The sequence below is a fragment of the Dromaius novaehollandiae genome, chromosome 27 (assembly GCF_036370855.1).
Source record: "Dromaius novaehollandiae isolate bDroNov1 chromosome 27, bDroNov1.hap1, whole genome shotgun sequence".
Lineage (NCBI taxonomy): Eukaryota > Metazoa > Chordata > Aves > Casuariiformes > Dromaiidae > Dromaius > Dromaius novaehollandiae.
The window spans coordinates 4,320,205-4,333,088 of NC_088124.1; the positions used below are offsets into that span (position 1 = coordinate 4,320,205).

General features: G+C 39.5%; 1 protein-coding gene across 12 annotated transcripts in view; it reads right to left on the bottom strand.

Annotated features, from left to right (window-relative positions):
* USP49 (ubiquitin specific peptidase 49) overlaps positions 1-12,884 on the bottom strand; it is a 36,641-nt gene that overhangs the window by 12,070 nt on the left and 11,687 nt on the right. For 10 of the 12 annotated variants that reach the window (XR_010385256.1, XR_010385254.1, XR_010385252.1 and 7 more), the window contains 3 exons: positions 4,982-5,126; positions 2,607-4,017; positions 764-968 (listed from right to left, as the gene is read on the bottom strand). Coding sequence is in view for 7 of the 12 variants with exons in the window: in XM_064498116.1 (XP_064354186.1) it covers positions 764-968; positions 2,607-3,989 (1,588 nt within the window). In the remaining 5 variants the exon portion in view is untranslated. Of the gene's footprint in view, positions 1-763; positions 969-2,606; positions 4,018-4,981; positions 5,127-6,765; positions 6,818-12,884 lie in introns of all 12 variants that reach the window. The other 2 variants (XM_064498117.1, XM_064498114.1) reach the window with 1 other exon arrangement.

Sequence of the window (12,884 nt, forward strand, 5' to 3'; positions counted from 1 at the left end):
ATGATTATACAGAAGGCTAAAGTTATTGTCAGAAAAATACCTTATAATCAGACCTACTACAGGAAAACAGAAGTTATCTTCCAGCTGAGCGTAGCAAAACATGTATTCATATAAAAGGTAATACATTAATGAGAGACTTCCAGAATAATGTCAGTTCATTGCTTCCTGACAAAGTGCCTAAAGACAGACAGAAACTCTAACCTGGCAGCAGACCTTGAGAACTTTGCCTTTGTGGCTTCTGGTTAAAGGATTCGGTTAAGAATAGACAGCACACAGCATATAGATGACTTGTTAAACATGCCCAAAGAGTTTGATAAAGCTGTCCTCTTCTTATCATACAAAAGCTGAATAGCTTTCCCACCATACAGCAGAGATGAGCAAAGCATAAAGAATAGGGTTCCTTCTCTTACCTCTAAATCCAACTCCCCTCACCCCAGCTTCTTACTGCAGTTCCCTCTCCCCTCAAGAACACAAACAGAGAGAGCAGTCCTAAACAGTCTCATATTAAATCCTTAGCAAATCATGCTGCTGAATGGCAGAGATGATAAAAGAATGACATAGTTCCAAACTGGTGCCCAAAGGAGCAGAAGCTATTAACAGGAAGAAACGAAACAGCATGAGCAGCGAGGAAGAACACAGTTTTCATAGACACATAGGTCACAATACTAGCTTTCAGACACACAAAAGGCACATTGGAAACCTCCCATTCAGAAAAACAGATTGCGATTCTAACCTGCAAAGATAGCAGCAACATCTGACTTACTGTTGCATTGGTCGCATGCATATATCCTCCCTTCCAGAGCTTCAGTTTCTGTGAACTTGGCCAACATTTCTGTCAGCATGCACTCTGTCTGGTTAACAGGGACAATCCCTTTCTCAATAGAATGATAGCGCTCGGGAAATTCCAGGGAAAGATCCCAAAAGGGCTCAACGGTGTTGGATTTGTAGTTGCATGTTATACAGGTGACCTGGGAATGAAATGTTTATACACAGATGAAGTTATGTACATGTATACCTCCAGACAGACATCTACATTCACATCCAAATAGCAAGTTCATGTCCAAAAGGCAGTGCAGTTTCATGGACATAAAAATGGTCTGGCAGTCAAGAGAAACACCACTTATTTCCAGTCTGAAAGCTAAGTCTGTCTTGAGCAAATCACTTAGACTTCCTTCTCAGTTCTCCACCAAACAGAGACAATATTCACCTTTATGGGATTCACCTCCTCAGATGAAGGACATTACAGGTATAATACTACTTCAGTTGGCTAACACACATTTTGGAGCAGTTTTCTAATACAAAGAACACACATAAGCATTTATCAAGCAATCTTCCTTCCTTAGTTTCTTTACTTTGCTTGCATATTTCAAAGTGCTATCTATAGATCCTTAACTCTTCCATCTGCTAACTGTATAAATATTATTAGTGAATGGAGCACGAAAGGAGAAATTTGAAATGCACTTATTTTCTCATGTCATCCCAAATTACTAATAAATAAGACAGTAGAAGAGTTTTAAATTAAACTCAGAAGCTGCAGGTGAGAGCATTAAGAGGTAACAGAAAACAGAAAGCAAGTTATTTATACTGTATCACAGCAGTGGATAAATTACATTGATTCACAAACATCTTTGAGCTGTTAACAGAGATCTACCACTGAATCTGAAACACTGACCTTAGCCACAGCATATCATCTTCCAGAGCCAAGAGACACAACTGAATAAAGAACATTTAGTTAAGAAGTGCACAAGAAGTTAATGCAATGTAGAGATGATTCAAGAGAACCATGATTTTAGCCATACCTTCCCTGAAAACCCAAAAGCTTTAACTTGAAAAATACACTTTGTAATCTTTAAAATGCACATTAGTTCTTATGAATGTTAAGCTTGGTAAGACCAGCACTGAGAAAGATGATATAAATAGTAATGAGAATGCACACATCATATCCTTGTGGTTTGATCCTGCAAACCCTCAAGCATCTCAAATCATGCACACATTCCTTTCTCTTGGAAAGCAAAAGTAGTTGAGGGCTTTCAGAGACACATTGCGCTCTCAGGATCAGACTTCAGGGGAAAAATATGTTTCAGACAAGGGAATAGCACATGACTAAGAAACCAAGCAGTTTGACAGGGCTGACGCTTTCAACCCCTACAGAAACATATGTTAAACATGCTCAGTGTCTCAAGATGGTTTTCAAATGCCTGGAAAAAAAAATGTCACAGACAGCTTGTGCTATAAAGAATAAGATGACTGCCTTCTCTGTCCTTCATCATATTCTTTCTAGCCATGGAAAGAAAACCAGAAAAAGACAAAACAGATTACAAAGATGCTTTATAAATCCTGTAACAACTTAAAACTAAAGGCCTAGAACTTCTTCACGGGTGCAGATCTCACCCTACAGTGGTAAAAGTCAACTAAATTTATGATCCCATTAGACATGTGACATGTACCGAAAATGCTGACACCCCCCAAAGCAGTCTAACTGATTTCATTCTCAGGAGGCACTCCTAAAAAGTTCCTTTCATGTATCCGGTGGTTCCTCAAGAAACAGCCTTTGCTTCCTGGTGCTAAGAGCACCAATTGATTTCTGTGCAAAACCAGGTTCATACCTGACTGAGTAGCTGCCCGTGAAAAATGGTGTTCACCACCTTCAGGACCTGCTTGGTGAGCTTCCTTTGTGAGAAAGGGATGAGGATCCTGCGTTTCGTTCCTTCTGACTCCAGCTCCTGCTGCACTTTGTCCAACAACTCACATAGGAATTCCTGAGCGTCCTGCTGATCGTAACCGCGAAATGCTGGGATCAGGCTCCACACAGAGTGCAGCATGGCAAATGGGGACACGAGTGCCCACTTGCCAGACCACATCACTCTGAAGAGGGTGTGCAATTCATGGCAGAGGGAGATGTGCTTTGAACTTGGTTCCTTGGGTTGTATCAGTTCTAAACTCCTGCTTATTGAGGAGCCACCATTTAAGCCAGCTGGCAAACTCTGCGTGCCATATGATCCTACTTTGTCAGTCTTCCCTGACTCATTAGCAGCAGATCCATTTGCCAATTTGCCAGGCGTCCTAGACTTCCCATTCACAGTTTTGGCTAAGAGTTCTTCTGTTTCACAGAGATCAAGTGTCAGAAAACATTCTCTAAATTTCTGGAGGTGACTTAGCACTTGCAGAATAGAATTCATATAACATGTGTTTCCCAGGTTCCTTAGACCTGTCACCCCAGGAGTCATCAGAGGCTTACGCCGGATGGAATAAAATTGTTTGAATCTGCTGCTCTGCATCCGCCTTGAGGTAGGGGAAGTGGTTGCCGCCTCTCTGAATTTCCTCGGAATCAAGTTCTCTCTGTGCACATGAGACAGCAATCTCGCGCTCTTCCTTGGAGGGGTGTTTGCTAGCTCCTCCAGAAGTTGTCTCTTCATCTCCTGCCGCCGCTGCCTAGCTGCTTCCTTCTTTTTCTCCAACTCTTCCATTTGTTTCTTCTGTTCTAATTTTAGCTGGCCTCTGGAGCTCTTATCAAACCAGGTCCGCAGCGCTTTTGCGAGCAAAGATTGGCGCCTGTGCCAGAGAGCCGTAAGCATCTGAGGTTGTCCCTGAGGGGTCCTTTGATGGCTGCACGTGTCCTCTCCAAAAGCCATTGATCGCAATGTCCTACCACTTCTTGTTGACGGATCATGTTTTTGACTCCTAATTGCTGACAGAGAACTTCTTAGCAATTTCAGATCACCCTCCGGGTTATCGTTCAAGACATAATCTTCACAAAGGTAACAAAAGACATAAAGATCATTAACTTCCATTGCCAATGGATGTCTGGTTTCTTCAAAGTGTTTAAGTGCATGTTCCTCAATGTACCTCCCACAGGCTACATGGGAGCATTTCAGACAAGCCCAGATAGATTCTGTCGTCTGGCAGTCCACGCAGCGCCACTTCTGGGGGTTCAGGATAGAATGGTCCTGGGCGAGTCGTAGTCGCCCAACATGTTTGCATCTATCCATGTCTTACAGAAGTCTTCGCTGCTTTGACCTTGGAAGGTAGAAGAGGAAGGGGGAAGAAAAAAGAAAGATCTCAGAGCCATTATACATATTTAAAATGATCTCTTTTGTGCCAGATGTAAAGACCTATAAAGACATAGATGTCACATCCTGTCAATTCCAACTGCAGTACTTCTTCCACTGACTATATTATTTGCGTGCACAATTTTTTTTTAAAGCCGTTTTCAGTAATATTGAAAGATACTGGATTGACAAGCTCTGCAGACTAAAACTGTCTATCTGCCTCCTAAGGACAGCCCAGACAGCTGCCAGCAAGCCTTATCCAACCTGGATGACTTGCTTCGCAGAGAAAAGATTAATTCAGTCCACACACCCATTTGATCTTTAGCTGCCCTCCTGAAGTTGTTACATACAAAATGAATTTGGAATTGGAATGCATGCCATCAGGAACTACACTGAGGTTACCAACTTTTCACAGAAGCCACAAAAATATCAGATAATTCTCATAATCAGAACTAGTCTATATGCAATCTGCAAGTCCACAGGCTCTACATTCTACTCTAGAACTCTCCAATTTCCAACGCCCTCCCAAACGTTTTAATATTAAAAAAAAAAGCAGAAAAAAATGAAATGCATAATGCCATGTTATAGTAAACCTAATGTAATGTCCATATTCTCGCAAAATGTGTACATGTTTGCATGAACGCATACATAAACATGAAACATAATTGATTTATGAATTTTTATATTGTGACTGAAGAGAAATCAAAGCAGGGACACTAGAATTCTAAAGAGCAAAAAGCTTTCACTTTGCATCCAGCGTCCATATGTTTTATAAATGATATTCAGGTGTACAAAGAGCACAATTAAAGCTACATTCCTCATGCCAGCAATGTAGTTTCTTTTGTATAATCCCTCCAATTTTCTGATACAACTGAAAAAGCCGAGAGCACAGAAATAGCACCTAGATTCATTCACTCACACGCACTACTCACTGAGTCATGCCTAAACATTCCTTCCTTCGCAACGTAACATCCAGGGCCTGGAACATCCCCATTTCAGCCAAAGGCGCCTTGGCAGTTCTTCGAGAATTTAATTACTACTTAAATCTTCATCGTAAGGCAGCACAGCTTCAAAGCCCTAGAGAGAGAATATTCTTGTGATGCACATAAACAAACTAAGAAACCTAGCACGGTTGCTTTTGAACACGATTAATCCCCGCAATGTAAGAGCTACTGCAGCAAACACATTTATTACAGAGAACAGAATGAGCTGGAAGCCAAAACATGACTGCACCTAAGAACCCCAATACTTGGGCATAAAGAAACGTCAAATGGAAGAGGCACTCTGGAATTTTATTTTTTCCGCTTTCATTCTCTGATAATCTATAAATCTGCTGATCACATGTAGCCTCTTTATTGTAAGTCTTTTGTAGTGGATGACCCACCATATGGCAGAGAAAAAAATCTGAGCAAAAAAAAAAAAAAATCTGAGCAAAAACGTGCACCTCCTGTGATCACTTCCATTTTGGCTGCTTCGATAACTTGGTGAGAGAAGGGGGAGGAGACGGGAAAAAAAAAATCTGTCCTGAATTAAACTTCATTTCTAGATAATTTTTCAAACAATAAAAGAGTGAAGTAATGAATAGTTGTCAAGTGTGAACTGCAACAAAATAAGAACTACAGAGAAAAAAATAGGAAAAATCTGCATTTTGCCAACAGCAGAAAAAGCTGTAAATAAGTATCTGTTGTAATAATCCAAGAAAAGAGTAAATTAACTTGCTTATGCATCTATGACTACAGTACTTCAATATACTACAAAGTAGTGATAGGAGGGACAGCAGCACTATGCACATAGTGGTTACGGATGTCACAGATCTGGCATATAGAACACTTAGCTAAAGAAAAAAAAAATCACTTTATGAGCGGCAGAGTTTAACATAACTAAGGAAATAGCATGCTTTCCCAAAGCTTTACGTTAAGCATTGAACAGTTGACTATAAACAGTATGCAGAAAACATACCTGACCAAACTACAAAAACACATTTTTAGTTGCCCTAAAATTATGCAAATTTAATTACTTTTTTCTCTCTAGTGACACTGCTGCTAAAGATGGAACCTGTTAAACAAAACAAAACAAAAAAACCCAAACCTCTTCTATTCTTTAACTCTCCTCTCTTTTAGATTAAAGCAGGAGAGGTGGCCTCTTCAGAAATCATCTCAATATTGTGATTCTGCAATGTCTAAATAATTTTGTTGCTTATCTGAAACAGTTTTAAGATTTGCTGCACCTCTCATTTGGACTACATTCATTCATTCATTTGCAAATCCTAGAACCCGGAGAGGCACTTTTGGAAATCCTCAAATAAACAAAGGACTGACTGGGTCTCCTCCTTCCAAGTTGGAAACCTCCCTACCTTTCTCCCACCTTCCTCTCTGACCTTTTTCTCCCCCTTCTTTATTTTTCTGTTCAAGTCTTGATGCAAAATTGTGGAATAATCCTGTCTAGTCTTGGTGAGACCAAGTGGCATAGATTCCAGCTTGAAAGAGTACAGACACTATGGTAACATTGACAGCCTTCATTTACATAAAAGAATACTAATTATGTTGTATCATCAACATCTGTGATTCTGCTCACTGCCATATGCGACAGTGCTGGGAATTTAACCCTTGAGTCTCACCAGTGTATCCAAGATTGGTGCCATGTTACAAAAAAAATGGGACTTATAAATACCATTTTCTAAAGTCTGATTAAACAGCTGCCAAGTGCAGTCACTCACCAGCTCTGCAAGGTCTCAGGACACAGTATTTCCAAAAAGCACTGAATTTATCCTTAATTTCCAAGGTGGGAAGAAAAAAAAAAAAAGAAACAATGCTGATACGTTGCTAGTTTCAGCCGGGTAACAGGCTACAAGGAAATCAATCACACAGCAGATACAGTGCGTTAAAGAATCATATTTAACAATGAAGTAGGCTGTCAGTATATAAATTATAAGCTTTTTGTCTAATGCTTTTGCTTTTCCTGTGTGGGCCAGCAAGATTTCCTGTTTAAAAAAAAGGAAAATAATTTTAACAATTTTGGTCAGTTAACAAAGCAGCTTTGTTACACCTGAACTCAGCTTTTCTCAGTACAAAAGCATCTTTGATACTGCATGTAACATTCCCCACCTGTTTCTCTTTAGGTATCTACGGATACTTCCCTTACAAATCTAAGCCCTACGAACAAATGTTAAATACTGTTGCTGCTCTGCAAGTCAGAAATAAGCAGTGCTTATTTAACTCAAACCACTTAAATTATACATCTTTTCAACTTCCTCCTTCTGAAATTGCCCTCAAATAAGATCTCATACTTTTCATCAGTGTGGTTTTAATGTCAAAGCTAAGAAGGAAAAGCAGCCTGCACACACATGCAAGCCACCCGAGCATTTGCACTGCTCACTGCCTTTCGTGGGCTAGGTTTCCACGCATCTGCCTCGGGTGCAACCTGGGCTTCAGCCATGCGCTGCTTTTAAGAACCTCTTCTTCACATTAAAGATGCATGTTACTCACTCACTTATTTTTGACCCCTTCCATGAAAATTAAAATTGGCACTCTAGTATTGTGCAACACGTACTAAAGGCAGCTGGAGCGTCTGCAGGTTCAGCCCTGCCTTCACACGCAAACAGATTACTAAGTAAGTCAGTGAGAGACACATGCACACAATCAGAGAACAAAATTCGTTCCTCTGTTTTATGCAGGTAAACAAATAGTTGGCCACAGCCTACTAGAAAGGATAAAAACCACACATTACAGGAGAAATTAAAAAGCTATGAGTAAAGGAATACACAAACATGAGTCAGAAGCTGTAAACAGTTGCACAAGGGAGAAAACTCTTGCAGAGACTACAGAGATGGAGATATTTAGCATACTGCAACAACTGAACACAAATTTATATGGTTGATGCGACAGTTTAAGATGAGCCACATGCAACAAGAGAGTTTAATAGTGGAGAATTAACACCTTACATTTTAAGGTCTTAGAAAGAAACAAAAAGAACTCTTTTCTTTGCAATTACAGTATATATACGCAATTACAGTTGGGTTTATTTCTTGGTTTCACTTTTTTCCATCTAGATAGATGTCATCTTAAGAAATACCTATATAGTTCTGTTTTCCTACCTGCTTGGACTTCTTTTCTAGGGGGAAGGAAAGGAGACAAGAAGGAATAACTTAATTGCTCTGCATGGAAAAGAAATACCAGAAGAAGTGTTGAGCTGCATTCCAATGTAACAGCAGATGCATTAAAACAGAAATAAAGTGATAGGAAATAAAAGGAAAAGCATGAATGCTAGTTTAACCAACTCTTCACAGACCACCAGTAATGTTCTATAGATAATTTGAAAAATTCCTACCTTGCAAATCACTTTCAGTATTTACACACAGAGTCAAATCCTACCTTCCTTAATTGCACAACTCATAATCCTGAAAACACTTGTGGAACAATTCTGTAACAACTCCAAGAACCAAACACAGCAGAAAATTTGGCTCTTGACCCTAAAAGAGTTTTAAAATAAAACACATGACTATATTATGTTCCTTTGTATCATTGTTACACGTTTGGAAACTGATTAAAGACATCTGCACAGAACTGTTGACATTAGCTACTTTCTTTTGCTAAATAAACATGCATGATATGAAAATATAAGTTTAGGGATCAGGAAAGGTACTCGATTTTTAGCCTTGGAAACTAGATTTATCTTTCCTTTGTCCAAGGGTTAGCTCCAGAATAAATAAGGGTCTGAGATGTTGACACAAAATCCTTTAGCTGCAATCTGGAAATCATCTTTAAAGACAGCTAGGAACCTCAGACTGAATGAACCTTTCATTCATTCATTCCTCTCCTGGGAGTGGCAAAAGTGAAACACAGAAGCATTTCACTTGTCCATTGGGAATTGGCATCACATTAAATACAACACTTACATTTGCTTTTTTTTTTTTTTTGATTTTCCCCAGAGTGTGTTAAAACCAAATGAGAAATATTTCTTTAGATATTCTTGGTTTCCATCAAAACTACATATCCTACACAAATATACTACATTTGATCAAACAGATTTAAAAATCTCGGATGCAAAAAACCAAATATGTCCCACCTCCCCCCCCCCAAAAAACAAAACAATTTTCTACATGCAACCTTAGTTTTATAGTAGAATTTCTAGTCTGCAGCAAATACCCAAGAATGCCAATAAGGGGATATCAGAGAGAAACAGATCTAAGAATTGCATGCATCTACTGAAGAACATTGCTCATTTTCACCTACCCATTTGTGAGGAACCAATTATTCAACCAGATTTCTAATGAAAACATGTAATCTGAGCTGATCAGCATAACAGGCATTCACAACTGGGTTACTTGTGAAAATTGCAATTACAGCTCGTTCACCCTCCGAAGAAGAACAAATACAGCATGAGGATAATTTTCATCGCTGCCCTCTACAAAACAACAGAGCAGTGCATGCTTCCTCTTTTGGGGAAAAGGAGCAAGGACGCTTTCTGTTTTAACTCTGCTGAATGGATTACATAGTTCTGTTTTCTTGTTCATAGGAAAATAGTGAGGAAGCGAAAAGGCCAGGCTCCTCCAGGTGACAGTATCACTTCACTGCGGAAACTGATCTAGACTCTTTGGAGTTCTTTTGCTTCAGATGTTGGTTTGTAAACCATCTTGTGTTGTAGTCATTTATATTTGAACATTATGCAGTGAGCATACATGTGAGCAGTATAATTTGTGCTTCTTTTATTCTGCCCACCTTGGTTTTAATTGTTCAGTTAACAAATAATTTAGGCTGGTAATGGATGGCAACTAAATGGGCTAGACAAGATAGTGAACTGATCTGTGGTGGTACAATAACAAGATGATCAGTTAGCTGTATACGCAGAAGACGGAGGAAAAAAAACTTCCCACCTGCAACATTCATGTTCCTCTGCTAGCAAAAGACTTCCATGATGTTTGTCATAGTAAAATTCATATCCTGTATTTGGTTCTCAAAGCCACTAGTAGTCACAAGTAGTCACTTGTGTAATGGAGATTCTGCTAGAGGAAAGGAAGGGCTACACAACCCAACAAGGCTCCCAACCACATCACCTGAGCAGACATCATCTGCCCTTGAAGTCACTGCACTGTCCACAACTACGAACTCGGTAACTGGGCAAGTGGCTACTCACTTCAGAAAATACAAAACAAGCTCTCCTCCAGCTCCTCTTTCTCCAAAGGACAAGTAGTCGGGCAGGGCAGGGAGGGGTTTCTCCCTTCACTCCTCTAGTTCAAAACCTGCTGGTTTTAGACTTTCAAACGCATCTCTAAACAATAACAATAGCCCTAGAGAGTTTTAAAATTATAGTGAAAGCGTATTTGCTTAAAAACTGTCAGCTTTATATCCTAGATTTGCTGGATTCTCTCTATCCAAGACGACAAACTATCAAGTTAATTACAGGCAAATTAATAGAACTGACAAAAAAGAAAGGAAAACACACTAGGAAAGGTTACACACGGGCAGGAATACAGTGATTCTTTGAAAAGGCAAGCAAAGCAAGGAATTAAATAGCTGCTGTGAAGAAGTGAATAAAACACATCTTAAAAGACAGACAAATAAGGGCTCTGACTAGTGTTCACCCAAACCTTTAGCTGCGAGAGCAGAAGTGGTCACCGCTCTCACCTTGCTCCTGCCCAGGCTGCTCCTCTGCCGAGACGACTATTGTGCCAGCAGGAAGGGCCCGGCGGGATGGGTGTTCAGCCCTGCGCTGACCATTTTGAGCCTCGTGCGTTACTGTACCGCTGGCCCAGCACACACCACCATGCATTCAACACGCTATTCACGTTTGAGCCTATAATCATAAGGGAGCTCAACTAAAATGTGACTTTACTGCCAGCTTCCACAGTGAGTTCTGTTTTATTAATTCCTTTAAGTTAATTATAACTATGTCAATGTTACACCGTTTCTCAGAGTTCATACTGTATTGTAAAAATTTGCTCTAGGCTCCAACCCAGCATTTTGGGAATCAATTTTCAAAGAAATATTCAGTCATTGCAAAAAGCCCACTCAGAAGCATGGGGATTGAAAAACTCCTATTTACTGCACTAGCATCCTAGGTGGAAGTAAAGGCCACTTGTGCAGGACTTAGTCCCTTCTGTGAATCCCCTTGGAGAAGCTAAGGTTGATGGATGTTAGTACATAATCTGATTTTTCAACACAAATGAAAAGCACAGACTCCACAGTGTAATGAATACAGTTAACTTCAAACATTTCACACTCCACAACAAAAAGAACAAGGCTCCAATGGGTCCCAGTTTGTCCATATTGCCAACCCAGCCACGAGAATTGGTCATCCTCCCTGGGTTGTTCACATAACTTTAGGGGGAAAACTGGCAATGAGGATAAGCATTTACTTCACATTTTACATTGGCTGACTCAGTTTTGTCCTGAACCCTCCAGAACAGAGAGGGTAAGACCCTAACATCACAATGCACGGAACATAAAAATCAAACACTAAGTAGCTAAAAAGAGCATCAGAACACACCCATTCTGTGCCCATTTTACCCCAACTTCAACTCACCCACTGACTGGACCCATGGAATATCCAGAACATTTACAGGTACGATCTGGTAATGACCTAACCACCAAATCAATCAGACAAATTATTAAGGTTGAATACCATCCAGCACTCAGAGCTGCCTCCAAGGAGCAAGGATGAAAAAACACTTGCTTCTTCCTAAGACTCTGGAGTTTTGAGTACTTAAAAAAGTCTTAACGCCTCCTAGACTGTTTTAAATGTGACTGGTTTGCTGAAATCTAAGGCCTGATGTAAACTGAAGTGTTCTGTTAACATGCCTACACCGATCAAGTCTGAAAAGGGGGGGGAAAAAAGAAAAAAAAAAAAAAAAGAAAAAAAAGTTCCCCAGTTCCCATTCCTAATGCTAGTAAATGCCTCGGAATAGATATAATTACCTTATCCTGCCTTTTTGCGCTGTTACAGCTCACTGTACTTGGTGAACTGATTTAGGTGCACTAGCCAGAACCACCATTTTGCAGATATAAACTGCGTCTTCCCCTGAAAACTGCTGACAAACTCTAAGAAGTTTAGAAAATGCACCCAAATCTTTTTGTTTTATTAGAATAAATTTATGGCTAAAACAAACAAAGGACTTCGCAACACCTGTGTTCTCAAAAAGCAACAATTTGTACTTACAGGCCCACAAATAGTTTCAAACGTGCATCTGTCTTCTACCTACATTCTTTCCTGAAGAAGCTTCTGCTGAACTAGAGACTGAACTCAGCAACCATTAGGAACTTATTTCGTGGTTTATGGTTTGAAAGTAATCACAAAAAGGCAAACAGAAGTGAATTTCTTTAGTTCATAAGCCTTTTTAATAGCGCTGTCCTTTAGGACTAGCCAATTTACCCTGCTATTCAGGTTCTCTATCCATACAAGTTGAAGTTTGAAAGTATCTAAAATTAAAATATTTTAAAGATGAAATATGAAGACTCTTATTAAGCCAAACACACTGTTTCTTGAAGTTCAAGAAATGAATAAAAATAAGCAACAAAAACCTCAGTTAATGCCCCGAGCTACCTGTATTTTCAATGGGAAGACTGCATTTTGAACATAGCTTTAAGAATAGCTTTTCAGTGTGCAATAAACCAACACTTTTTATTCTTTAGGGTCACCATAAAACAAAACCAAAAGATACATGTCCTACAGTTCCCTGAAAATGTGGGAACTGACTACATAATGGTCCTGGATGTTAAAAAGCATTATTAAAATGCTACATACTTCTTAGTTCATGGCCTTCTGGAAGTTAATGATTCTTCATTTATTTCAACATATAAAATCTCCCCATAGGCTTCCAAGGCTTTATTTTTGGTTTGG